General features: G+C 38.7%; 3 protein-coding genes across 4 annotated transcripts; 1 reads left to right on the top strand and 2 right to left on the bottom strand.

The window, feature by feature from the left end:
• Positions 1 to 1,335: 1,335 nt before the first annotated feature.
• LOC116254325 (ribulose bisphosphate carboxylase/oxygenase activase, chloroplastic-like) lies at positions 1,336 to 5,294 on the bottom strand. Of its 2 annotated transcripts, XM_031629662.1 has the most exons (7): positions 5,146 to 5,294; positions 4,061 to 4,383; positions 3,630 to 3,735; positions 3,442 to 3,527; positions 2,364 to 2,836; positions 1,701 to 1,982; positions 1,336 to 1,573 (listed from the first exon to the last, which is right to left on the bottom strand). In XM_031629662.1, the coding sequence occupies exons 1-7, from the start codon at positions 5,185 to 5,187 to the stop codon at positions 1,461 to 1,463; spliced, it is 1,425 nt and encodes a 474-aa protein (XP_031485522.1). In that variant the 5' UTR covers positions 5,188 to 5,294; the 3' UTR covers positions 1,336 to 1,460. The 2 variants fall into 2 exon arrangements, with proteins under 2 accessions (XP_031485522.1, XP_031485521.1); XM_031629661.1 differs by having other exon boundaries at positions 1,336 to 1,982.
• A 5,996-nt stretch (positions 5,295 to 11,290) lies between these two features.
• LOC116254806 (subtilisin inhibitor-like) lies at positions 11,291 to 12,044 on the top strand. Its single transcript, XM_031630389.2, has 2 exons — positions 11,291 to 11,530; positions 11,613 to 12,044. Exons 1-2 carry the CDS (start codon positions 11,419 to 11,421, stop codon positions 11,858 to 11,860), a joined length of 360 nt encoding a protein of 119 aa, XP_031486249.1. The 5' UTR covers positions 11,291 to 11,418; the 3' UTR covers positions 11,861 to 12,044.
• Positions 12,045 to 16,931: 4,887 nt separating this feature from the next.
• LOC116255163 (uncharacterized) lies at positions 16,932 to 25,230 on the bottom strand. Its single transcript, XM_031630934.2, has 11 exons — positions 24,976 to 25,230; positions 24,045 to 24,209; positions 22,986 to 23,138; positions 22,387 to 22,441; positions 22,203 to 22,258; positions 21,016 to 21,141; positions 18,320 to 18,451; positions 18,190 to 18,229; positions 17,903 to 18,075; positions 17,659 to 17,742; positions 16,932 to 17,404 (listed from the first exon to the last, which is right to left on the bottom strand). The coding sequence occupies exons 1-11, from the start codon at positions 25,096 to 25,098 to the stop codon at positions 17,381 to 17,383; spliced, it is 1,131 nt and encodes a 376-aa protein (XP_031486794.1). The 5' UTR covers positions 25,099 to 25,230; the 3' UTR covers positions 16,932 to 17,380.
• Positions 25,231 to 27,945: the final 2,715 nt, after the last annotated feature.

Consider the following 27,945-nt stretch of genomic DNA (forward strand, 5'->3'; position numbering starts at 1 on the left):
CTCCCCCCCTAAAATCCCTAATGTTGTGACAAGGGAGAAAACCCACCGGCCGGCAAGGGTACCATGACCTTGCACTAGTGCAATCAGCACCAACTTGAATTGCTTATAGTAGTGGCAGAGCCAAGATTTTTCATCTGTGGTACACTTGTGCAGGTGACACAACTTTGATGTGCAGTGCATATAAATTTAGAGTTATAACAATGTGAAGTTAACACATTGTAATGAAATTTTTGATGCGCTGGTGCGGGCAATGACCCACCCCAGCCAACAAGTAGCTCTGCTACTGCCTCATGGTCGTCAACCTCAGGTCCCCAAGCATCACATTCATCCATTTAGAACTCTCTTGAAACAGACAAAGCCATGGTTGTTTTACATCCGCTGAGTTGCTTGTACAAGACTTCAAGGGATAAGTGTGACCTAGAGTTAGCTCCAGACCACCACCTTGGATTGCTTGCGGCCATTACATTTATTCGCCAACTTATCAGGCTTGTCGATATGTATAGCTGCCTCAAGGGGTGTGACATAACTGGTTGGAAGAGTTAAGCAGCTAGCGGTCTATTCAAATTTCGGTGATACCTATCCGTTACAAAATCCAATATGTGTGGAGACCCTGTGAAAGGGTGAATGACATTGAGAGTTTTCTTAATTCAAATTCAAAAGCATGCAGCTAAGTGAACGGCTGAAATTGTTCGGAACTGTAGATAAAGGTCATAGTTGTCCTTTTTCTCTGAAGTGCTGGCTTTGACTACAAAGAAAAAGGATCCAAGGTTTTTATGTCCACTAAAACTTACTTATTTTGGTGTTCATTCAATTACTTGATGTAATTTTAGATTGTTAATTTTAGTTGTTTCTAATGTTTGTAGCTTATATATATTGTTATTGCTATTATAGGTCGGATGGTCTATGGCCAAACCCACTTTATGGCCACTGAAACTTACTGATTTTGATATGCATTCAATTACTAGGTGTAATTTTAACTTGTTAATTTTACTTGTGTCTAATGTTAGTAGATTATTATTGTTATTATAGGTTGGATGGTCTATGGCCAAACCCACCCAATGAATTGGTCAATATAGGAGCTGGTACGCAGTTAGTCTTTATTTTGAATGCTGGAGTTATCAACTTTCTCTGCTATAATGTAGCAAGCTAACAAGCATCTGGTGACATCGAAGACAAGCTTTGTATTGCTCCTGCATTGCATCTTATAAATAAAGATAAGAGGTTAGGTGGAGGCTTCAGTAGAAAACCCCACTCAATCGAAATGAAACCCGTGAAAATTTGTTACACAGGATTGCACAACATAAACACCAGAAAAGGACGCAGACTCCAAAGAAATTTGCAGTAACGAAAAGCACTGAAATTGGGAATAGATAGAATACAATTTCGACGTTATTGCTTGACGAAACATTCCCTAAAGCCTGACTTAGAACAGAAATACAAGGTAGAGAAAAGGGTACAAGCTAAAATTGATGGAGAAAGCTTCCATTGTCATCCATGGCTGTTGGATGATAGTTGGTTGCATCAGTGCAACCATCCGGTAGAGGAAGGTTCACTGCTAATTGACTGAAATTGTCTTCCCCAAACAACCACCATAAGCAATTTCTTCCATCTGAAGTTCTTAATATTTCTACCAGTGCTGCCCACTAGAGGAAACCCAGATCAAAGCTCCAATCCGGGCCTCCACCAACAGGGGTTCTAACCAAAGAAAGACCCTGTCTTGATGGCATCTTCATTTGCGTCACCAAGAGCTGCCTCCTTCAGGTACTTGTCTGCCAACTGAACTCGTTTCACGTTCTCCTGTTCCTGCACCAGCATGTTGCCGTACTCCAGGAGCTTCTGCAGTGTCATGGCCGGCTGCTCGAAGGTCGGTGGCCCCTCTTTTGAGTTCACTAGCTTCTTGCCGATGCCCTCGACTCCAATGCCCTCGATCCACTTCCTCACTTCGTCGTCGTAGACTCGAGCTCGGAGAGCGCCGAAGAAGTCTGCAACCACAAGAATTATGTCAAAGGCGAATGAATTGAGCTACCAATGTAAACGAGATGTGGATCAGTTTAAATTTAAGCTGCCAATCTAATTTAGAGGCAGTTCTCTTTGAATGCCACACTTACAGGCTGTTGAAAGACTGGACTGAGTCTTCTGGCCATCTGCACTTCTTCGTAATAAGAAGGAAGACCAGTTGATATACTAGGGGTCGATTGAGACAGTATTTTTCCTTTTGATCATTTATAATAATCCTCTACTTCTTATCGGTTCAAATAGTCGTTTTTCGATTTACTGGTTTTGTGATAAAAAACTATAGAAATTTGTCACCCTTCCCACTGTCTCTCCGTTCAGTAAGGAGTTCATGGAGATGGTCAATTTACCAATAGATTGTCCGGGGAAAGTGTCGACGAGTTGTACGATTTCCTGATCCGGGACATTGTCTGCTTTGAAAATTCCTTTGCAGACACCAACTCTGTCTTCCCTGGTGGGTGCCCAGTAGAACTTCTCCATACGCCCATCACGGATCAATGGCGCATACAGTGTCGAGAAGTCGTTTCCGGTGACGATGATCGGCACCCGGGGGTTGTCCTGCTTGTTGTACATGCCGGGGAGCTGGACGTTCGTGGGGTTATCGGCGATGTTCATGAGGGTGGCGTTAACCATTTGGTTGTTGACTGTGTACTGAGTGGTGCCACCCATTCTTCCTGCTCCTGCGTCGAGATCGTTGATGAAGAGGCAGCACATCTTCCCCTTCTTGATGATGTCGGCCGCCTCACGGTAACGTTGCCTGATGAGCTTCGCCGGCTCTCCGGCGTCTCCACTTTCCAGTTCTCCGGCGCTCATCATGATGGGGCTGCAATCAGAATCAGGAAGCAGAGAAAAGGGAGCCCAATTTTAGATACCAAAACAGGGGACGCCCAAATGTGAGCAGAGGTTCATGCCACTGACAAAGGATGCATTAATTTTGCAATAAACGCTGCCTATGTCAGGTGACACCGGTAAAAAATTATAGAACAAAAAAGGTACCGCATAGAATAGTATGAAGAAACGGAGAATCATATCTGCGTACAACAATAACGAAGAGAAAGGTTGACTGCCATTGTTTACGTTGTCTCGAGAACGTCAAGATCCGGTTTGAAATACAGTTTTCTTTGAGGTCAAGATTGTGGACTATTTTGAGCTCAAAATTCAGAACCCACCAAGGTGGAGCCTGCTTTTCTGACAGATTTTAGGTGTCTCTGGAAAACATCTTTCATGAAGAAATCGTATTTCTTAGGGAAAGTGTGGAATTCGAAAGTTTTTCTTGCTTATCTTCTCGAAGAAGAGGAGTAGGGAACAATACTGCTAACTACTGTGTCACCTAGTGAAGCACTAGAACTCGGAAGCACTTAAAAGATCTGGGTTCATTCACGTTCAGAGTTTTTAGCTCGAAAGAGAGGATATAAGAAAGTGACTCACTTAATTCCCATCTTGGCAAACACAAGTTCACACTGGAACGATTTTCCCTGACCCTTGCCTCCCCAGATACCAAGAATGAGGGGAACCTGTCATGATTCAGTTTGAACCAGCAAACCACCATTAATCCACAGGTGAGTTTTACTGCTTTATTATAATTTGAATCACAATAAAACCAACTAGAATCAAACCTTGATGCTTGGCAGGTTCATGAAGTTCTTGGAGATGTGAACAACAAGCTTGTCCATGAAAGCTGGTGCGATGTAAAACCCGCCCATTGTGTTGTCAAGGTTGTACCTGAATTTCATTTTATGAAAGAGATCAGAATATTAACCTTTTCCCATTCTGCTGCTTAATTTTAGGGGCAGTACTTGGTTCTCATCAACCTCTGAGACCTTATTGTCATGAAAGTGCAAGTACCCATTTCTCCCTGATCTCAACACCAATGAAGCATGTATAATTTCATTGCATTAATTTCTTTGAGATAGAGAACGGGATAGAAGAAAGAAGTGGGAGTCGAATTCATCATTTCATGGTAAAATTAATGGCATATATCTCTTTGAGATGGAGAATATAATAGAAGAATGACAGTGGGAATTGAAATTGGATATGATGCACTTACTGTCGAAGACCTTGACTGAGGTACTCATAAGAACTCATGACAGCAAAGTGAGTCCCAGTGCCCATTGGTGCCTGGAACAATGAGTCAACCATACCCTTTCCTCTGGTGATATCTTGTTGGTCATCTGAGACATCAGTGACAAGGCCCCCCCATCTGTCCTTGCCGGTCTGTTTGGTCTCATCTTCCTCCTGAGCTGCCACCACCTTAAAGCCGCATGCCTGTTGGCGGATGCTGACCAATCCGGAGTTCACCCTCTTCAAGCTGCTGCCGAGGAATGAAGAGCTTGAGATAGATGGTACAGACCCTGAACCAGGCCTGTTCAACTGCATGCCAAAAACGGAACAGTATTTCAGCAAAGATATGTTTTCTTGAGTCCAATTCTATACTCAAATTCGTGAATAAAACCCCATCCATGGTTTAAGTTCAAGATTGAAGAAACAAACAGATTCTACTCTTGATCCGACAAAAACTGAACATTGGTGAATTTGGTGTGGTTCGTTTACTTGAAAGTGGACTAGAGTATCTCATATTTACAATAGCAGACACTGAATTAATATAAACGTTCCGTGCACATATATAAGATATATATCTAGACAACAACTTTACAAATATGATCGATCATTGGGAAGATGTATCTTCAGTAAACATTTCATTGAATTGAATAAATTAGGTTTCCTCACTCTTGCAAGTAATTCTCACATTTGCACAATGCAACTATAACCACTGACAACAGTATGATTGCGTCAGATGTAATACTGAAACAAAAAACAAGTGCTTCTGCTCTAGATAATGGAAAGTTAAAAAGAAAGTTTTCAAGCTTTCGGATGAGCAGGAGGTTAACAACCCGACACCCGAATCGAGGTCCTGGATTGCATTGGGACCAGGGTGGAATACGATACACCCTTAAATTGCTACCTTTATGGTCCAATACAGTAGGAGTAGCCCCCACCAGAACCGAACAGGCGATGTGTTTTCTACATGTCTATGTTTGCCTGATCAGCTACGCTATATCGCTTGAGCCAAAGAGAAGCCTAAGCATTATTTTCCAAACATTCAAAACACTAGAACAGCCGAAAGTAAATCACCGTGGTTGCTACATTCACAGCGCCGGCAAACGCGGTGGCCATGATCCCAGACCGGTGCTACTGAGCTCTAATCTCTTTTCTCTTTTTGAGTACAAGTGGGAGACTCTGTTCTAGCAGGAAGTCTTATAGTTGGAGCTCTCGACTGCAGTTTGTGGCGTCTAGTGCCCATAATTCTGTGGTTGGCCTCATGTTTCCCTGAGATCCACACAATGAAGATTAGCTGTTGACACATGGCAACACCTGAATCCAGTGCCCATTTGGGATAGCTGATGAAGAAAACATACACCTCTAGCAAGGATCTTGGAGAGAGGGTGGCCAGGGATGTTGGGTTCTTATGGTCCACTTAAATATGGTATGAAAAAATTGCATAATCATGCATGGTAACGCTTCATGACAATGTAAGCCGTCAAATCATAAAGTCCCAACATTGCCAGATTGACATCACCCATTTGTGGCTTGCAATTTAGTGAGCAGAGAAAATAGTAAGTTCGATATATTTAGTGGTTTTATTCAATTGATGTAGAATTACATGATCGAGTGTATAATTCTGGATCTTATTTCATGAAGAAGCTCCATCATACATCAATATGTATGCTCATATGAGAGCGTTCTCAACCTCAAAAAAGAAAGTTGGTAGGTGCGAAAAGAAGAAAATAACATAAATTGTTAAATGTTAGAGACTTTTCGAGCCACAGAGGGACAAGTTAGATGCGGTGGCCCCTGCCTGCCTTCACTTTTCTTCTCTTTTCCTTTTTGTTCTAACTCTACGTGTGGTTCAGGTGCTGCTAAGATCAGAACCACACAGCTGTGACTCTGTAGGTGGGACTTTTTTGTTGCAGGGGACAAACTATAATTCAAAATTTTAACATAGAGTCGAAGTAAGATTTTTCAAAATTTTGTGTATAACTTGAACTAGAACTTCTCAAATTTACATAAACTTTGTTAAAAATTTGAAAGGATAGGGGCGCCATGGCCCTGCCTCCTCCCCTGCATGAGAGAGAGAGAGAAAGAGAGAGAGGGTTCACAAGGACTTGTTGATCCAAACCATATGGAGTAAAGGAAGAAGGTTATATTCATGGAATCGAACATGCATTGTGCATTCTATCGCTAAATTTAATGACCAAGAAGCCCTTGAGGGGTTTAAAGGACGAGACCTCTCCTTAAGGGCCAAAAAGGAAAGGAGTAAAAGTTGCTTTTCATAGTATCCTTTTCTTTTTTATAAATAACTGAAATACACCACCTTTCTTAAGGCTGTGAGAGGGGTCGAACATATGTGTGCCTGCTCAGTCTTGAAAGGGGGTGGGCATCCGGCCGGACCGGCCCAATAGCTCGGGTCTCAGCCCGGCTCGGCCCGTTTGATAATAAAAAATTATTTTTAATTATAAAATAATTATTTTTAATAATATAAATATAGATTATTAAGTTTAAAGAACAATAAAAAATATTTTTTATAAATTATTAACGGGCAGGATTGGGCCGGGCCGGGCACAGGCCCCGGCCCGGCTCGACAACCCGTTTTCTCGGCTCGGGTACTGGGTACCCGACGGCGGCTCGGCCTGATACCCAGGCTTAGTCCTGAACACACTGTTTAAGTAATGCTTAAATGCATGCCTATGTGAGAGAGAGAGTATTGACCCATATCACATGATGTATATCGATCGACCATATTATGGGCCAATGAATATGGTAAGAGGGCTTCTGGTAAAAATAATATTTTCTTAAAATAATATGTTTGAAGAACACCATGCCTCTTGGGACCTCATCACTTTAAAAAACTGCACTTGAATCAAGAGACTTCGTTTCTCGCCCAACGACTTAAAACCTTAAGGTTAATTAGTCACCCGGGCCTATGTATGTAGTATGCTTAGGCTTGTGCAAAGAGTTGATGTCCATAGAAATGGAACCAATGACCGGCCTTATACCAAATACTGGTCGAACCAGCTAGCCCAAACCCCTTAAGGCTAGAGAATACCACGTGACTTCAGGAGACACAACATAATTCGGATTTACATTTGATTAGTAAATTGGAAATAATATCTATGCTTTTACATCATATCTCCTAAATACGCCGTGTTTTCAAAGAGTAGACCGTGTGTTCTAAGATTTTGTATTCCAAAAATAAAATATTCTCCCCGTAAAAGACTTTCTTGGGGTATATCAAAAGGAAGAAGTCATCTTCTTTCTCTTTTGATTACCTTCCTTGCATATGTACATGACCGAATTTATTCGATTTCTAAAAAAAAGATTACTAATCTGTAACTTTTTGATAAATACTATATAAATGATTGTGAATGACTCACTTGTACAATCTTTCAAATGGAGCAAGTTAGAAAGATTAAGAATTACAACCATCTAATTTGATTCATTTTCAATAGCCATGAGATGATCATCTTACGATTGAACTTTTGGTCTAACAATTCTCCTACTGCATGCATAGTCCTTGAGCGTCTTTGCAACGATAAACCCTTGACCTCCTTTCACTTGAAGCTCTTATGCAGCCATACCAAGTGAATCAGGACTTCATTTTGAATTTCTTGGACTTCAATTCTTTGTACTGTAAAAAGTAAACTACCGATATAGAAGTTGAAGTGTGCAGGAGGTGGCAGTGCAAGACACCGAAAGTATGTTGTGCATTTTACAGGAACGAGAAGTTGGGTGGAGGCTTCTGCCTTCAGTCGAGTCGTGAGTCTCCCCTGGTTACCTAAAAGTAAATTATGATTAACTCTCTTGTCGACTAAACTAGACGGGCCAAAAAATAGGTATACATCACTCTTTCCGTGTAGGTGCTAATTCTAGTGCAAGGCTATGTTACCTCCATATCTTGCCTAATTTTATGACATATGCTAGCTAAAAGAAAAAAAACCAGTTAGAAACATGCTTTTTTTTTTTTAACCATAGAAATTACATCCTTAATTTTCCTAGCACAGACTAAGTTCTTAAACTTTGTCCACTTATCCTGAGTTAAAAACTATAAAATGATCAAAACATACTTTGTTCCACATTTTAGAAGGTCAAGAACTTGCTTTTGATAAAATTACCTAAATATTTTCCAAGTTTTGCAACCTAGTTGTTACTGGGACTTTCAAGTTGAAGGGGGTCAAGAGTTGAGTACCTTTCCCCGCCCCCCACGAAAATTCCTAACAAACAAAACAAATGGAATCAAAACTTTTAGAAAATTTTCAACCACCAAAGTGAAGGCCCAGACATGACACCCCACTTTAGCTTTTGGAAAATGGTGTTTTTTTAAGAAAAAGTTGGTGCAGTATGCACTAGCAGGCAAAAGTTAGGGTTTATGCCAGGAAACTTCTCTTTTTCCTTTCCCTTTTTTTCATAAAAACGACCCTGAAAATCAAGTCAAACTGCGTACCATTGAGTATTGAACCCTTGACCTTTTTCAACTCGATGTTGTTGAAAAGATTCATCTGGCAAGATTAATTTACTGAAACTCTTGTTAGTCTAAACATGGTGGATTCTCTGGAATGTTAGAATCTTGTCCATGGAAAAGAGAGTGGGAACACAAGAGGGAAGAAGGTTGGTGTCGTAGCTAGGAATGTAAAGGATTGCAGTCGAATCTAAATCTGATGGCCGTTCAAACTTAATTTGAATCTGACTTGATTAAATTCAAAATTATAGGTAACCAGATCACAACGTGATCCAAATCCCGAATCCAACTAACTGGTTTAAGAAGCCATGTATCTGATTTGAAACTAGCTGTCCATGCTCATAATTTTTCGAATATGTCAAGTATGCAGCAGAACATGAATCAATTTGGGGGCATTTGATTACTCCAGATTTGAAACCTACAGATCTGATGTGAGTTTGACATGTCGAAAGACCCATAGTCAGATCAATGGTTCATCAAAGTTAGAATCTTTGGTCAGACCTAAGATCCACACTTAAATCCTTATTTTACTTCACTGCATTGATAAAATCTCAGGCTTAAGATCATTGGGAAGAGGGTCCAATCTTAGATCTACAGTTCTGTAATCTTGAGCATCTTAAATCCCAGGCTATTATTCTTCCCTCTAGTTCATTAACTAGCCATCTTCGAGTTAGATCTTAACCCTCATTCAACCACGAACTGCAGAATTTTGAAAGGAAAAATATATTGTTCAGGAATTCTATCATATGGTTGCTCTTCATTTGTAAAATTACCTCAACTGGACATGATGTCATGGTCTGTTCACCAAAAAAGAGGGAAACTTCTTGTGATAAATTATCTCCATTTTTAAGTTGAACGTAGTCTCTACCCAGGCAGCAAATATTAACACAGTGTTTCACGAATCTGTCCTAAATATTCGGGTAGGTTTATAGAACAGTAGAATATTCTAGTGTTTCATAAATTTGCCTCAATATTTGAGACAGATTCATGGAATGCTTTTAGCGTTCTTGTTGCGAGATATTAAGTAGTACGTTTCAAAAAAAAAAAGCATTATTCATGTTACCAAATGGCCCCCTAGGATGCTTTTATCTACCAACCACCAAGGATCTTACCTACATGGATTTGAGGTCCATTGGACATCTAATCCACAGTTTTCAACCATTAATTAGCATGGATAGATAATCCACGCTGCTGTTTGCTGCTAAAAACCCACTGTTCGTTTGATTTCATGCAGCATTGATTTGAGATCTTAGGGGAAACAAACAGATTCTTAGACCTAATGTCCAATTTTAAAGATACCCTAAGGGGATGTTTGATAAGTCGGAATTATGGAACTCTAAAATAAAAAAATTTCCTTTTTGATGAAACGGGAATTGTGTTATCGAACAAAGAATTTTTGATTCCGAAACTAGAGGCTCATTCTTGAATCAAAATTCTGGAATTGTGATTCTATCATAAGAGATAGAATTATTCATGAATTCTAGAATTTTTAATCCCTGTTGTATCGAACAGAAAAACTATCAAACGCAACGGAAAACTAGAGCTGGACTTTTTAGTTTCAATTCCAGTTTGAGGTGGAACCATCAAACGCCCCCTAAGGAGTTTGAACCGATCTCTTGTTTGACCCTTGCAAGTCAGGTTAGTCTTAGACTCCCCATAGAAACATTAGACCGTGCCCCATACTCGGTGTTGCCAAAATCTGACTGAATCAGCTTATTTAAATCCACCCACTCTGAACTCCTTTAAAAATAAAAAAAAAAATCGGACGGGCTACTATTCCACATGACATAGAATACTGCCTTGATTTTTGTTGCTATTTTATAGTATTTTTATTTCTAATTTTTTTGCTTCTTAATTACTTAGACAATCTAAAACGTGATTCGATGGATTCACAAGTGATTCTCATTTCAATTGGAGTCAATTGGTCAACCGAATCGTTCAGCTGAAACTGAGTCAGATCGAGATCGATATAAGTAGGTCCAATTATCTTGGGGACCCTACTCGGGTTCAAGCTGGCCACCCGCTGTGTTTGAGACAGCTATCTACGTATCCCATTCAATCACGCCTTCTTCCATTTTTGACTTAACAAGACGAGAAATGAGAGAGGATTTTCCTCCGTCATCCTGTCTCTTATGCGTTACTTTGAAGTTAAAGGAATATTTATGCTAAGAGATGCACGTCGAGTTAGGAAAGTAAATAGATCGGATGTACCCTTAACTATACCTTGGGTATTCACACATTCAGATTTAAATACGAAAAAAGAAAAGTCATATCTGAAATCTGAATTTACAATCTGAATTTTCAATCCAATCTAGCCAATTTTCTAAATATGATATTTATTTAAAACGAATCCGGATATTTTTATATCTGAATTTGAATCTCGGGTGTCATTTTTTAAATTCAAATTTAATATGATTTCTTAATTGAATATATTTTTTTATTTGATTTTTTCAAAAAAGGTTCAATTAAATATCTGATCCAAATCAAATATATTAACATCTCTACCTAGAACTTGGCATCACTCTAAGTTCCTAGCAGCAGAGAAACAGAAATAATGTGGCAGTGTTGTGTTCTCATTGTGGTGAAGGTAATTCCCTTTGTTGTTTTTCTCTCTAGCACTCACCGTGATCGTCAATGGAGATCTCCCAGTGCTTCTAGATGCAGATTAATTATTGGTCCTCTTTTGTTTCCTTTTAGATGCATGCAGAATTATTTTAGGGTCCCACTTTCTTTGAAAAATTTAGCTTTCTAGAGGAACCATCCAACTCGTTTTCACACCCCAATCGAGCAATCAGCGAATCGCTTCCCTTCCATCTCCTGAGCTCCTCTTCTTGTCCCATATCTTATATAATCATCTGAATTAGACACGCTTATAGTCCAGAAAGGCAGTCATGAAGCAGATCTCTCTCCTCCTCGTCTTCTTCCTCTGCTTCCACACTCTAATGGCACAACAGGATGACACCAGGAACCATTACCTGCAACTTCACACTCAAACTAGATTGTGTAAGTCCTTTGTTTCCTCGTTCTCTTGCGGCTTTGGTCCTTCTGTTCATGTACTGATTTCTTTTCTTGTTCCGTGTGGCAGCAACCATGTTGGGAGGAATCTACGAGCGGTACTTCCTTGAAGCCAATACTGCCCCCTTGAGATCTTGGCCTGAACTGGTTGGATTTCCGGCCGCAGAGGCCGGGCACAAGATCAAGAGTGATATGCCAATGGTCAGATTGCAGATCGTGCCTCAGAATCATCTTCTCACGAGAGATTTCGACCGCGACCGCGTCCGGATTTATGTTGATGCTTCAGGAATTGTAACCAAACCTCCAAGAATCGGTTGATTCGCATGCTGTGTTCATAGTCTTTTGCAGTTTCTTTACCGGGACAGCAAATCGATTGTATGTCATACTAGTGATAAACTGAATGCTGTCTACTGTCTATAGCGTTGTAGAGTGAAGCAGATAAACAGATATGACACCCTTGTTCAGGAAAGAATAATCTTGAAGATCTCAATTGAGAGTTTGACAGGTGAGAGTAATGGATGTGTTTCATTATTGAGAAGAAAGGGAACCAGGGTTTTTGGGCAATCGTCAAATTTCTTTCAAACGTGAGAAAGATTTTTTGTGACTATGCTTGAGACAACCAAACCGGCTGCTGCTTTCGATAGCTGATTCCCATTCTTAGGTCGAATTAAAACTTTCACCAAATTCCATGCATATAAAAGGGCAGGCTTAGTGTTACAGGTGAAAACTTTTGATCCCACAGGCAAAAAATTTTCAGTTAAATTTATCCATCCTATGAAAGAACATGTACTTGTTCTCTACATTTTCAGTTGGAGCTAGGAGGCAACGTTATAAAAGACATCGCACCGCGTATTAGTCTGGTCGACCTACACTTAACACACATTGTAAACGTCACATAATGTATTTTAAAATTAATTTTTTGTTTAAAAAAAATTATAAATTTAGAAAAATTCAAGAAAATAAGAAAAGTAGAGAAAATGCATAAAAAATGTATTCTATATAAAAAAAAAAGCCATCACATACAAAAAAACATTCATGATTTATCATTCATGAGTCATAAGATATCAACGATATCATTAGAAATGAAAAAACAAAGATTGGATAACATGATAAGAATGTATAAAGTTCAAACAATTTAAAGTGTTCTACATCTCATTGATGGTTGCTTGCACGAATAGGTGTTTTTCGGCCCCAAAACTAGTAAAACATTCTCTTTCATAGCATTACCGACGTTTAGAGAGAGAGAGAGAGAGAGACTTGTACGATACGGTCCTGTATCATGCGATAAACACTGTTGTGAGATTTAAGACTATTTCTCTTCAAAGTTGAAACATTCGACCCACTGCACAGATGCGGTCCCGTATCATGCGATATGGATAACACTGTTGTGAGGTTTAAGACTATTTCTCTTCAAAGTTGAAACATTCTACCCACTGCACAGCCATAAGTGTGCCACCCATTAATTAATTAAAGAATCTCCTTAGATCCTTTCAAAAGGTCAAAGTTAGAGTATCCACAGGATCAAACCCAATGAGTTGTGGAGAAGCTTATAATCAGGTTCCCAGAACAAAAAAGCACCGTAAAATACAAGGACAAGAGACCTAAGCATCCTGCAATTAATGAACTTCTAGAAGGGTTGGTTCGATGAGAAAAAAGAAAGCAAATTCGACCACAGAAACAGAGTGCTGTCCTCCTTATGTGAACAGGAAACATCTCTGGCTTAGAAACTAAGAAATATGCAGAGCTTCCAGAAGAGAAGAAAAAAAAAAGAGCGGGAGAATGATCTCTAACTTTGGTTGAAGATTTTGGAAACTGCTGCCCTTTGCATAATCCACAATATTTGACATTCGAGCTCCATGTTTTACAGTTTTTCTACGAGTCTGTGAAGATCATCATGGAACATTGTGGAAAGTGAAATAAAAACAGATATAAAGGGATCGGCATATTATATATTCCATTGTGTCTCTAAAGCCGAAATCATTTCATTATATATTTGAAAGGTCTAAGATTTTTTGACTTAAAGAGTCTTTCAGCTAGAAATTTCTAACTCGGCCACTGGTTTTACAAATATTTTCAAGGAGATTTTATGTCTGAATTTCTTTCAAACTGATTTTGAACAACAAAAAATAAAATAAAGTAATCGCCAAAGCTGCTTTACGTAAAAGGTAAACAGAACCTGGAAAACCAGGTTTACTTGCTGGACTGGTTTGCAGGAGCACTCACTATATCTTTGAGGGGCATTTGATATGTAAATATGCAAAAAATTAGGGTTAACAGATCGGTAAATAAAGAATTTATGTTAATCAGTGTGGCAGACCCTAACTTGCCAATTAAGGATGTTAATAAATCAATTTGGATTTAATATTTGATTGAACTGGTTTCAAAAATTGGATGTAGAAAATAATTTAACATCTGTAAAGAAATCAGATTGGATTCAAATTTAAGAAATGTTATCCTATCAAAGTCAGATTCAAATATAAATTAGTTCAGATTCAGATTTGTAACAGATTTAGTTTTTTCTTTTTTTGAATGTTTACCTAGGGGAAACCATCTTTGGTTTAAAACGCCCAAGATTATACACTTATGTCTTTCAAGATTCTGACTTGCTTTGGGGCCTAGGTGGACATGCCCTACATCCTTCAACTTGGATGTCACGCTTGCTCTTGTTTGCATCCTATAGGAATAACACAGTGAAGCTTGGCAGCGACTGTGAGATTCAAATCTTGAACCCCTTGAGTATGAGCCGCCTTTGCACCATGCCCCTTGAGGTAGAATCAAACTCAGTTTGAAATAATAGTCATATATTCAATTTCCATACATTTTGAAAATCGGTTTGCATGTGGTTTAAAAGTAAGTTCAGATATTGCTGCAGGGTTAAAGGTCAGATTCGAATTGGGTTCAGATTTGGATTCAGCTATGGTATAATAGACTTTTTCTTTGTTTGAATTGAAATATGTGAATATATAAAAAAGTGGATATGGTTATGAGTATGTCTGATTTGAATCTAATCCAATAACATCCTATTGCCAATACAAACTTGGGGATTTCAAAAGAAACAGAAAGACAGAAATGAACCGACCTCTCTTAGACGGGCATAACTGGGCCCGTTAAGTTGCCTTTTTTTTAAAAAAAGAAAAAAATAAAAGATCCATAAAAGAGAGAGAGAGAGAGAGAGAGAGAGTTTAGTACAAAGGAAGGCACCCCGTAACAAGGATGCCATGATTCTCCAAAGACCTTCAGGGCAAGAAGACGGAAGGAACGACAAAAGCAGGACCGACCACATTGAAAAGCAGTCATGAAAATCATTTCACTGATAATACTTCCACTGAATGACATTAGGTTGCTTCCAAGTAATCTCAACCTCCTTACAACGAATTCCAACACTTTATATCTGCCTGCAGGTTCATGAGAGTTCACACTTGATTATTCTTCCTCATCATTTTATGCTTTTTTTTTTTCTAAAAAATAAGAAAGCTAGTGCTGTACATATCCTTTACTATTACATTAACAGTATGAATTATTAACTCCCTTAACTTAAAAGTATTAAGACGATCCCACACGCAGTTTACTACAGTACTATAGTCTGCACTTAGAGAACGGATCTGTGCCATGTACTTAAGATGATCATGCACTCGCATGGGCTCAATTACAACGTGCTATGCGAGACGCGAAAATCACCCCCTGTCCTTCACCCTCAAGGTCCAGAGCTGTAATTTGAAGCGCATGCTATCGTTTGTAGTGAAGAAGAGTAGCACCCATGGGAATGGAACTGAGGACATGTCGCCGGTACATCCCTCAAGTTTACCAGTTATGCTACACCTCCATGCTTAGTTATTAGACATGCTTGTTTTCACTATGGTTAACATCTAGCTCTAGTCTATGTTATTTAAAAAGTATCGACAAATCTAACTTCGCAAACTAATAGTTGAAAGGCAGAAGTAAGTATGTTAATGTTAATAAACCAAGAATGGATTTGTGAATTGCCAAAAAGATGAAAGCTAACTTAGAAAACGCCCTTCCACCCGCGTGGTTGCTTTTCCACCAGCTAGTCAAGCTCCTGGTTTGCTAAAGCGGCTTTCTTCCCTTTTGTCTTCTTTCATGCAGCCTTATCCTATATACACCTTTAAGTAGCAATAACCAAGTGAAGTTGACACGCTACCGTCAAGTTGGACACTTTGTTTATTCTTCTTCTCAATAATTGGCCTCTCACTAGTTTTTCCCCTTGTAACAACCATGGTGTTACGATAATTAGGGGTCCAAACGGTTCAGGCTCAGGTCAGGTCCACCGTTTGCTAAATTCGAGTTGGTTGGATCTTTCCTAATTAGACGTGGAATCCATACTCGTACTCAGACTCGATTTCAGATCCGATGGAAGGAAGGTCTAAACTTTATATAATCTAGTCTGACCATTTTCAAGCATCAGATTTGAGTTCGGATTCAATTGCCTAAACCGTAGATGGAGCTTTGAAGTCTCAACCATGGCATTCTATTCCACCAAGGGGTCGGAACTTACCCAATAAGGAGTTTCACTGCCTTAAGACCGTTATAGTTTTAAGACCGTTGTAGTTATGACCACCATTCACGTAGGCTTTGGTCTCCTCTGTCATCAAGACACCAACTTCCTTGACCATTCGGTACAAGTGTCAACCCCTTACTTATACATGGTCTTACAAATCTTATGGAAACCTAGGTTTTTGGTAAACAGTTACCCGACTTGGTCATTGCAGCCCCCTTTGTGAGGAGGCACCCATTCTCCCGAAGTTACCGAGCTATTTTGCCGAGGAGTTCCTTAGAAAAAGTTGTCTCACGCCCCTCAAAGCCAATTCTGTTGGCTGAGCGTCTGGTGCTCTTTCAGTTGATTTCTACGCCTCATGGAAGGATGCAACTCGCCTTTACAGGTAAGGTCATATTGTCCATACAAAACAAAATCTCTCTAATAATGGAGAAGAAGAATCTTAGAAGACCCTTTCTAATGTGCGTTGACTGGCATAATGGAAGGATTCCAGGGAAATGCACTTGGCCTTAAGGACTCTTTCCCCGAAGGCACACAAAAATATTATCAATCAATAGCATCAAGCCATGCTTCTAAATTCCAACAAGACAAACAAAGTTCAAGAAATCATTTACTTTTTTGGCCCCAAAAACATGTATTAGATTCGGCAGAAGAGTCCTTTTGATTTCAAGGCGCATGGGGCATACGTAACCTCATGCCCATATGGGCGAGCCGCGAACGTGCCAAATTTTTTCGTTGAATGGGACATGAATCGAAACTTGACCTTCAACTACGAAAGACGAGTGTCACCGCCAAGGACTTGATTAGGATATACACGAAAAGTAATGGAATTTCCTCGCCGTGAGGATAGAACCCAGTATCAAAGCACACGGAGTCTGAGATAGAATAGCTTGGTGAAACAACCGCTTTCTCTGTGACATCTAATTACATGGTCTTCATAAAATTGAGGGCGATATGACGAGTGTTCTTACACGATGAGCACGCACCCCATCTGCTCGGTAACGGCCCAAAAAATTCACAGTTACGGAAAAGGGCTTTTCCTTGTTTTCCAATATCTGGACTGCTATCAATATCTGGATGACTATCTGCACAACTCTCTCTCTCTCTTCTCACTCTCTGAAGAGTTTCTCAATAACGCGAATAATTTACAGCAAACAAAAATGCAGAAATGTATATACATAGGAAAAGGAAAAGGAGGTCCAAGTCTCCGACTAGTGGTGTACACGGGACCAGTTATAAGCCATCCTACAGTCGCCTTCGCCTGGCATGTTATCTCTTCAACCAAGGAAGGAAGAGCGAGCCAGCCCATCACGCGCTTTCAGACTTCAGAAATCAAATTCACCGTTTGCCTACAGATAAATTTGTGCGAGATGAAACCTCTGGGCACAATGACTAATGCTCGGACGGTGAAGATCAAAACAGAAGTGATCTTTGCTCAATTACAATACAGAAACCAATTGTTTCATCGGAATTACGGAAACAATTTTGCTGCTTGCTTTCTTAATAAAGCATCATACTTATATGTGGTGCAGAAGGAAGAGACATAGAGATGCTTTTATTAAGCAAAAAGAAAATTTTCAAGGGGGGCAAAACTCAAACTAACCTTGTTGAAAAGGATGTCTTTGTCATTGATGCGCATTATCCCGCACTTGAGTGTGCATTTCCATCGATTCTTTGTTCGTGTCACCTACACACAAGACAAGTCATTTAATCGCAAAAACCAAGACAAGAGGGACGCCACATTTGCAGCACTTAGCCAAGAAACCGGGCCATTTGGTTCAACAGTAGGATGCATGAATTCCAGATTCAAGTAACCCTCTCTTAAATTTGTAATTCACCATATATACCTTTTCAAACTGGGATAGAACTAAATGATGTGTGTCAGCATTGTCGGCACCCTGGTCAAATTCATCAATGTCATCATCATCATCCTCATTCAATGGCGGTTCATCATCATCATCATCACCAACACCAATTGCACTTTGGCCAGGTTGAGGCGTGCCATGGGTGGCATGCAAATCTGCACAAGTAGAAACGACTTGTAAATGCACCTCATCATGGTTACAAAATGAATTGGCAAAAAGCAGGAACCAACCATCTATTTAAGTATATAAAAATTGAAGCACACACTTACCATGGTCCAAAGGTGCATTATAATCTTCATTGGCAAAGCCCTTCACCAGAAGGCAGACAATATCATTTAACAAAGAGCAAGCAAGAACTACCAAAAAAGAAAGTCAATAAGGTTGTAGGCTAGTGCTTACATCTTCATAATCATCATGGATCCCATCTTGCTGTGGAATAACGAGTGTGGTTCTCCTATCTTCCATTACTTGTGTCCCTGCTTCCGAATTTCCTTTGTCCATGCCAGCCAGTGTAATTGCACCTTGACTCGCCTAAAAACCCAAATACTTAAGAATTGACTTGTTTCACATATGTGTGTGTGTGTGTGTGTGTGGTAGCACCAATTGAAGAATTAGGCAGAAAGATAAATGATAGCTTCCTAACAGATGAAAAATACACTATGCAACCATGTCAAAACAAATATACAACCTTCAGAACTACGACACCCGGTGCAACAATAGAACAGTTGCTCTTTTTTTCTCTTTTTTTTGTTTGGCCGAATCATTGACATGTTAGTTATAACTTTTTCTGTTTGTGGACTATATATAATTATATATATATATACACACACACAATTACAAATATCTGTGATATTTTTGAAATATCACGATATTAATGAAAAAATGAAAAAAAAGGAAAAATACAATATTTGGAAATAATGTTAAAAATCAATTTATCTAAAATCACGTGATTTTTTTCACAATTTTTTCATTTATTTTTTATTTCGTTTTCTGTTTTCATTTTTTTCAACTTTGTGACATTGTTTTATTTCCCCTCTTGTTTTAGGTATTCAATGTGACTTCCTATAGATGCAAAACAATGTTTATTACTTTATCATTTGACTAGATATTTTTTTATGTCTTCTTATTAGTTATTAGTTTCTCATTTATTGTACTTTTATCTAAAATTTTGATTTTTTTTCTAAATTTTTAGATTTTCCTCAAAAAAAAAACTTTGCCAAAAAATACTCAAGAAAAACTTCGTCGATAAAAACCCAAGAACGGTATTTGCAGCTTATATATATATATAGAGAGAGAGAGAGAGAGAAAGAGAGAGAATGTGAACCCTAAACTCCAAGGTTCACAATATCCTAGGGAGTAGGCATGCCCTACCAAGGCCGGTGTTTTGTCTAATTAAAATGATCGCTTTTTTTTTTTGTTCTTTCTGTTTCATGGGAAACACACAAAAGAAGGGGGATGCAGTCTCTCCATGTTGGGAGACAGCACTCCAGTCTCCACCTCCACCCCTCTACCACCCCCCGCCCCCAAGCAAGGGAAAGTGGAGGAGGGCATTGACGCCCAATACGGGAAGATAGAGTGTCTTCTCCCTTCCTCCCATGACGTTGGGTGTCCAGCGCCACAAGAGAGCAGGGTAAATTGCAGGGAGAGCACCTCCCCCTTCCTCCGCCATATTGAGCATGAGCTGAAAAAAAAAAAAAATCAAGGATGGTTACCAGAACCATCCGATCATCACACTTGGACAGCCTTGGCGGACCGTCCCTATGCCCATGTGAACTCACTCAAGGTTCACGTCCTGATATATATATATATATCTATATATATATATATAGGAATTAAAATAAAAAAACTATGAATAATTTTTTTTTATTTTGTGTTGCAAAAAAACCATCGCAAAAAGTGCATTGACGACAGTAGTTACTTGACTATGGTCTTTAACGAAGGAATACACTTTTATGATGGTTTTTAGCAACATAAAACAAAAAACTGTCCAGCCACAAAGATAGCAATTTGATTTCAATATATATATGCATCCCCTCTGGCCTCTCACAGGGCTTGATACAATGCATCGGCCTTGTGTTTAATCACATCACGACAAATGCATTGCATTGGTCATGATTGGATGGACCTCAAGTGGCCGAAGGATTTCAGCTCCTATACATATATATATCTTTGCTGCACCTGCACCCATGTTTTCTTGAAAGATGCCACACTCACACCTGTGTGACATAAATCAGATTTAGAATATAAATCCATTAACTGACCAAAATTTTAGATGCCTAATTATAACCATCTTCAAATGGTGAATCCTTGTTCTTGCTGACTGTAAGCTTTGCTAAGGCTTCATGATCATTCATTAGAAGCCCATTTCCACAATGAAAGCAGCAAAAAAGAACTTTTTCAACAACAAACCCAGCCACAGCCAGTACTTCTATATTGGAAAGAGACAAGTCGATTGTCTTCAACCAACATCACTGATGAAATGCAAAGCCAAAAACACAAAATTCAAACAGAGCATGCTTCAGATGACCATAAAATTTCAACAGTAGTTTTATCATACGTATGAAAAAAAGATTTGTGTGGAGACTATGCCACATCAGTGCAAGATGTGGGTGCAGCACTTCTCAGACAAACTTGGGTGTTGGTGCAGCAATAAATAAATATATATAATGTGTGTATATGTGTGAAAAAGTTGAGGATAAAGAAAATTCTTTTATAATAAATATCTCATTGTAATAGAAGAGAATTTTGAAAGTAAGACAGTAAGAAATTAAAAAGAAATAAAACAAAGGAAAGATTAATAAAAATCCTAATACTGTTTTCCTCTCCTGCTGCCAGGAATGCCTCTTCGCTCCTCCTCTATTTCTTTTTTCTTTCTTCCTCCTCCCTCCTCCTCTGCTCCAATTTTTCCTCATCCCCTTCCCCTTCTATTTTTGTTTTTCCTTTTTCCATGAGAGCCACACCCTATCAGCACCTCTGTCGTGACACAGGTGTGGTATTAAAGTCCCACATCCATGTGACATAGTGTGCAGAGAAAAGCTTTCAATCCGTTCTTATAAATACTATGTGTTGATTGAAATAAGGGGATGAGGGCACACCTTCAGAAGAAAGGAATCCGGTTCAACATCACCAGAACCATCTTGTTGAGGAATGTATCCACCATGATTAACCTGCTGAGAATAAGTTTCTCGCTTTCGCTTGGTACCATTCATTGTGAAGAAGTTCTGCAAAACAGAAGGCAGAAGATCAAGGTCCTGTGACAACCACAATCATTCGCTATAGAAGTAAAGGCAACATCTCATTGCTCAACTGAAAACATGCCAGAACATTCCCATGCCTTGGTCAACATAAGTAGGTAGCCAACAGCAACAATGTCTTAACAAGAAAAGGATAAATAAATGAAAATTTCATGTTTGATGTTGTTTTGCCCTTTTCCTCATCCAATATTGAACTTGTCTAATACAGAGGACAGCAATCAGATACACCTAGAATGCATTAGCTAATTATCTAACTAGCCTAGAGCATTGACTCAAATTACATGCATAACAATAAGGGAAAAGGACGAAAGAGAGGAGGTAGTTATCAGGGAGAAGCCCATGCATAGCTTGCAATGCCGTGTAGGCCCTCATATAGTCCATTTGACTGCACAACAGTCATCTATTCGTGACAGGTAGGGGATTTCTTCCTGAGCTATTTACCACATATTCAAAATTTCAAACATTTAGATTCCCCTGTAAGCTCTTATCTACAATAATTTTCACACTTATTAAGCCTGTTATAAAAAAAGATCAAAATAATTTTTGTCATATTGATATGCCAATTCACAAATACTTCCACATATTAACATCTAATGGTTCCATAACCTCCTGTATAGCTGAGTTAACCCTTCATTGAAATGTTTGACATAATTCAGGTGAAAATTATTTGGTTCACACCAATCATCTAAGGCAGCACAATTATTGTGCTTCCAGGAATAACTGTCTATACATTCAAAGGAGAAGTCTTTACTTGGCAAACTCAAGCCCCAAATGTCTCTTGAGAAGATGGTCTGCAGTTACCTGGATAAGCATGCAAATTACATTTACATACTCTAAAGGTCTTACTTTTGGATATTTAAACACCATAAGAGGCAAAAGCATGCTTTGAATGGAACATTGAAGTTATAGATAAAAATTTTAAAAATTGGAAAGAAGCATTAGCTAAGTCTACAGTAAAACAACTCTTTACAAGTAAGAATCAGAATAATGCCAAGCGAATAATATAACAAAAGAGCAGCAATGACCACCTTTGTCATGGCTGGATGGGAGATCCCATGCTCCTCCTCTTCCCGCACTTCATAAGCTATGGAGAGATTTAATAATTATCACAAAGTCCATTGCCCATGCTAGCAACTCGCTGCTCTTAATCTATATCAATTATGTATTTCTGAGAATAAAAAATCAAACTTCAGAAATATGGGTAAGACTTACCAACGTTAACATCTACACCTTGAGGGCGTTGATTCATCCAAGGAGAAGGTGGTGGCTGCAAGAATAAAGGTACAACAGAAAGGTAAAATTAGCAACATAAACTATAATATGGTCCAAAATTAATAACGACAACCAATAATGGTTTTAAAGAAAAACTAGAATCTGTTAAGAGACTATGCCAGCCCTAAAGGTTTCATGAATAAGTTGCATCAGCCTAACACAAAAAAGCCTCTGTACATCCCCACTTTTACTTTAGATGTGAAAAAGATGCAGCTTCTGACACCTAAGAGGACAATAGTGAAGCTGCTGTGCAGCTACTGAATGCAAGATGAGTTCAGACAGCTAGTCAATGCGTGATAGTAACAGTCCAATGACTACCTCCATTTATGGCTTCCCTTCCAAGTATCAATGAGAACATTCCAGCCCCCACAGGCCTACAACCCCCCCACCTACCCCCTTCTCCCAAAAAAAATACCCACACACACACACACAACACCCCCCAAAAAAAAAAGAAAGAAAAAGAGAAAAGAGGAAGTGAAAGGAAAAGGCCAAACAAATAGCGTGATAAGATCTCATAGCTTATAAGATGATGACAGTACCATATATGGGCTAGGCTTCCCATTACTTGCATCACCATTGTCCCCAGAATCATGAGCAGGACCAAATTCACTAGGGCTCGCAGGAAGATACTGGTACATTGTTGGCTCAACATTTCCAGGTAGTGGAGTTCTCATTGGAGTCTGTAAAGGAGTCTGGCAGGCAACAAGGAAGCATTTATATTTAAAGGAACAAAAAAAATCCACGAGAAAAAAGCATAACAGAAAACCAGTGATGAACCAACACAGAGAAAGCAACAGTATTTGAACTAAGCAATGAAGTACAAGCAATCCAGAGAGACTTAATAATTTCCAAAGTTCCAATATAGAAATTTATAAGGATGGAATCATTGTTCCATGGACAAACCCCATGTCAAAGGATGAGACTGACTGGTAAAAAGGAAAGGAGCAAAAAAACACATAAAATTAACATCCGAATATAAAAAAAACTTCGATTCTTTGCTAATCGATGAAATGGATGAAATATTTTTGTTTAGCTCGTAAGATCTTATTTACAAGATAAAGAATCATTAGGAATTACTAGCAGTCAAATGTTTACAATGATGAGATTGAATGAAGGTTATGGCCAAAAGGGAATTCAATGAAACACAAGAAGCCAAAAGACTTCCTCAAAAGAAGTCTTTTCATCTAGCCTGCTCCAGGCAGCATGAAGACAAACAGTACTGCACCTATAAATAGATAAGAGTAATACCACAGACTATTAGACAAGAAAAGAGAATGTTTGGTCTGCTAAAGTTGGAAATGGAATAGACGTAGCAGAATACTTCCCATCTCAAGAGCAAGCATGGTTACTATTTCAGATGATAATGAAGGGTGTAGGTGCCCAAATTGGATGTTGCAGTGCACACACATAAACAGGCACATACACACTTCTTCGTACACTCTTATACGACAAAGTAGATATATGACTATTTACAAGAGGTGGTGGTGGGGGTTGGGGAGGGGGGTGGAATTTTCTGTACAACACACTTTCACTCAAGACTAGGGCAAAGGCATTTCAAACTACATCCTTGCATGGAAAACATTTATATGACTACTTACTGGTGGAAAGAGCATTTCTGCTGTTGGAGTTTCGTACTCTTCAGTTGCCTCATAGGGCACATTAAGATCATGGACAGGAGTTATAGGACCAGTCGCTCTAGCACCTGAGGTTCTATCTGCCGCAGCAGGTATAACACCACATTGCATCATTTTCAACTCCCACCGCTGCAATTATTGTCAAAAGATGAATCAAAGAACTCAATTACTATAGACACATACAGCAACAGCAGTTCAGCGTCAGTCCACAACACACCATTGACAATTTACAATAAATGTCATTCATAAACAACTTACTGATTCATAAACTTGCAAAATACGATTCACATGAATAGACAAAAGGGAGAACAAAATCCCCCGAATTTCATAAACCATCAGACAGCCAAATGAGCTATTGCAATTTCATAGGTTGATGACAATGCTATTAAAACTGAAAACAAAGAAAAGAAAATCCATCTGCCTAACCAGAAAACAGACCTTAGGCTAACTAACTCTCCAGCTTGTGCATAACAACCATCATATAAATCGAAACAACCATGATGGCCCAAGACGATCAGAATCTATCTACCTCTAACCAAAACCAATCTGGCCCAGAACCAACAGAAAATTAGAATGTAACACTGTGTGTAATCAGAACGAAAACTATCAAGAAACGGACCCAAGTTCCTCTTCTCTGTCACTGAAGATGAAACAAAAGGTAAGAAATCGATCATATCATTCCAAATAAATAAAAAACGAAAAGATTCGAAAACGTTCAATCAGATCATCAAAAACCCCATAATGACACCAAACAATTCACCAATTGCATCATCGGCTTCACAAATCTTGCAACAGGCAGCACGACTCATCTACTTCAAGATCCAATCAAAAAACTTAATCCACACACTGGAACTCCAAAATAAAGGGTTTAAAAATGCAAACAAGAAAGATTTACCGCCTGCAAATCGACGAGAGCGCTGTCGCCAGCACCAGAACTGACGAACTCTTCCCGCATCTTGCCCACCACGTCCTCCACCACATGGACATAGACCGACGCGACAGACCCCGAAGACGACATCCTTCAGATATCCAGGGAACACGGCCGGTGGCAATCCCTTCCGTCGCCAGAGATCGAGTGATTTTTCGGGTGAGGACAACGCCGAGACGCAGAGAATCCAAATCCAGAGAAAGAGAGAGAGAGAGAGTGGAGCGGACGGAAAGGTTGGGGGAGGAAGGAATATAAATAGGTTTGCATCCTGGCCGTGATTGCCACGTGGCCGAATCGGATCGAATCTCCTCTCCCAGCGTTCTGTTATCGGCTCTTGTCTGACACCGCCTCTTCGGACACGAGATATCGGTTTTTATTACGTATCGGAAACCTGAACGATACGACCCACCAACCGATACCATTGGCACCTGGCATCATAGTTGTGATCAGGGGCTAAACTATGAACTTTTTTTGTTAAGTGGACCAAATTATAGTTTCAAAATTTTAATAGGAGTTGAAATACATTTTTTAAAAATTTTTATATAAATTAAACTAAAATTTTTAAATTTTACTAGTACATTACCAAAGTCGATTCCTATTGTGTCAAAATGCACCTCGAATTCGTCTTCAAATTCAAAAGTTGGATTCGCATACTATTACAGACTTTTATTTGTTCGAGTTCAAATCCTCGACAGTTAAATCTTCTTATACCCAATATCCTTACATTATGAAAGCTTATTGTTAATGTGTCAAAATGTGGCTTAAATCTGTCTTTAAATTTAAAAGTTGGATCAAGATGTTAGTATCCTCTAATTTATAAAAGGTGGACATTCGATAAATCAGATATCAACATCTCTATCTGTGCATATTTCTAGAGATGTCAATATATTCTATTTGAATAGAATGTCTGACCAAATCGTTCTAAAAAAAAATGGGTGTGGGCAGTTGCCCACACCAACCCCACAAAATCTATTTACCTTTATGTTGATACTTTATAAAATATGTTCATATATATATATATATATAAGGCTGCCCCCTCTTATGTGTGAAGGTTCTACAGTTAGTGCTCCTCATTCCAAAATTTAAGGCTCGGCCACTTGTTGCGGCTCGGTTCAAATGAGCTGTGCAGCGCTTGGGATGGTGGACCTAGGTGGGGGCTCGTGTGGGCAGTTGCCCACACAAACTAACAGAATTTATTGTATTTACATGTTAGCTATTCCATGTAGTTTAGTTTATTATGTATTATTGTCATTCAAACTTAAGATTTTGTATATTAATGCCCCCCCAACCACAAATTTCTGCGAGGCTAAGCTCCGACCGCTAAGTCTTAAAAAACAACAGTAAACAGAAACTACCTGGGCTGTACTTTGATTTAATAGTCATGAATAAATGAAAAAAATGCAAAGACTGACATGAACTAAATAAGCATTAAAAAATATTGCATGCAAAAGCCTAGAAATGGAAGGCATTTTATAACATGTTAATTCAACGACGTGAAATGTAAAAAATGAAAGAAAAATGGGGTACATTTTCTTTTTAAAAAAGGTTTTTTTATCAAAGCCTGTAAGCTCGATTATTTTGTTGAAGTTCTATACGCTTTAGCATGAGATTTTTGAGCTTTTCACGCTACCATTTGATCATTAATGACTCTTCCAAGTTAATTGTATTTTCAAATATGATGTATAAACAATATATGTTCTGTCATGTCAAGTGCTTAAACACATGCAAAATGCAGCATTAGGATGCAGCTGAGCTGCATGTGTGGTACATAGCGCTTTGTTTAATGGTTGCCTATTTTATTAATTTTAAAAATGGGTTTGATGCTGAGTTTTGAAAATAACATCATATTTGCATGTTCAGGGTGAATGAGAAGATTACAACTCTCTGTTCCAAAACTAACTTGAGAGCTTCCTATTTCCATTATTTTTTTGGGTCCTAAATTGTGTCGGCATCAGCAATAGTAATGATGTATCCTTCAACTTAAATATTGTGTCCTATCACTTATGATACAAAAACTAATTCAAACATTGTCACAAAAATCTTTGATAGTTTCTCCAGATTTGACACATGCAGTATAGAGACTTTCATGATTTTACATATTTTATACATATAAATGTACATATTTTATGCATTTATACATATTTTACACATGTAATACTATACATTTAGGATTTTATTTATGAATTTTTATCACATAATTCTAAACTATTTAACATTTTCTATAGACCGATTCAATTTTTTTTTAAAAAAAAATAATTGTTTCAGAAAATGAGTTTGGTTTATTGGGCGCAATTTTGGGCTGGGATTTAGTCATCTGGACAGGCAGGGACTTTGAGTTTGGGTTCAAGAATATTGAATACTAGGAACGGATTCAACATTAGTTGGATACGCTAATATAGGCTGCCAATTTTTTTTTAAATCTTTATGATCTTTTTTGTTTTCCCTTGCAAGACTCATGAGAACATATGGGTAGGACAAGGAGCTTTTATAAGTGCAAGTCATGATTTTTTATTTTATTCTTCTCCAATATTGTTTTGATTCTTTTACTAAATCGTTTGCTTATAAAAACTAATGATTTTTTCTAGAATAACGGTAAAAAGCAATTCATTTTCTTAGTGAAGGACCTTCTGAAGACAGAAATCTTTAAATGAGCCTTCGATCATGTAAATGAGCCTTCAATCATGAAGCCTTGAAACCAATATGAATCTAAGCAAAGTTGGGTTCAATCTTCTAAAACTTCCGTGGTATATAGCCAACGGCCCCTTAGAAGAGCTTTACTTGTTAGAAGTTATTGTGAGTGAGCAGGGGAGACTCACCATTACATTGAAGGCCGAAGTTCTCACCCGACCCCTCATTCTCAAAGAGATTGTTTGGTAGCATAGATACTATGTGAGTGTCACATGAATCTACCTAAAAATTAGGCTAAATTCATGGAAT

Source organism: Nymphaea colorata, chromosome 5 (genome assembly GCF_008831285.2).
Source record: "Nymphaea colorata isolate Beijing-Zhang1983 chromosome 5, ASM883128v2, whole genome shotgun sequence".
NCBI classification, from domain to species: domain Eukaryota; kingdom Viridiplantae; phylum Streptophyta; class Magnoliopsida; order Nymphaeales; family Nymphaeaceae; genus Nymphaea; species Nymphaea colorata.

What these genes read in the sequence shown, in the direction of transcription:
- LOC116254325 (XM_031629662.1), bottom strand. Translation starts at nt 5,187, where the DNA reads ATGGCCACCGCGTTTGCCGGCGCTGTGAATGTAGCAACCACG. An exon ending in TGAACCTGCCAAGCATCAAG is followed by an intron (nt 3,528 to 3,629) that starts GTTTGATTCTAG and finishes GAATCATGACAG; the next exon opens with GTTCCCCTCATTCTTGGTAT. An exon ending in TTTGCCAAGATGGGAATTAA is followed by an intron (nt 2,837 to 3,441) that starts GTGAGTCACTTT and finishes TTCTGATTGCAG; the next exon opens with CCCCATCATGATGAGCGCCG.
- LOC116254806 (XM_031630389.2), top strand. Translation starts at nt 11,419, where the DNA reads ATGAAGCAGATCTCTCTCCTCCTCGTCTTCTTCCTCTGCTTCCACACT. An exon ending in TCACACTCAAACTAGATTGT is followed by an intron (nt 11,531 to 11,612) that starts GTAAGTCCTTTG and finishes TCCGTGTGGCAG; the next exon opens with CAACCATGTTGGGAGGAATC.
- LOC116255163 (XM_031630934.2), bottom strand. Translation starts at nt 25,098, where the DNA reads ATGTCGTCTTCGGGGTCTGTCGCGTCGGTCTATGTCCATGTGGTGGAG. An exon ending in TAATGCACCTTTGGACCATG is followed by an intron (nt 18,076 to 18,189) that starts GTAAGTGTGTGC and finishes CTACTTGTGCAG; the next exon opens with ATTTGCATGCCACCCATGGC. An exon ending in AAGACATCCTTTTCAACAAG is followed by an intron (nt 17,405 to 17,658) that starts GTTAGTTTGAGT and finishes ATTTATCTGTAG; the next exon opens with GCAAACGGTGAATTTGATTT.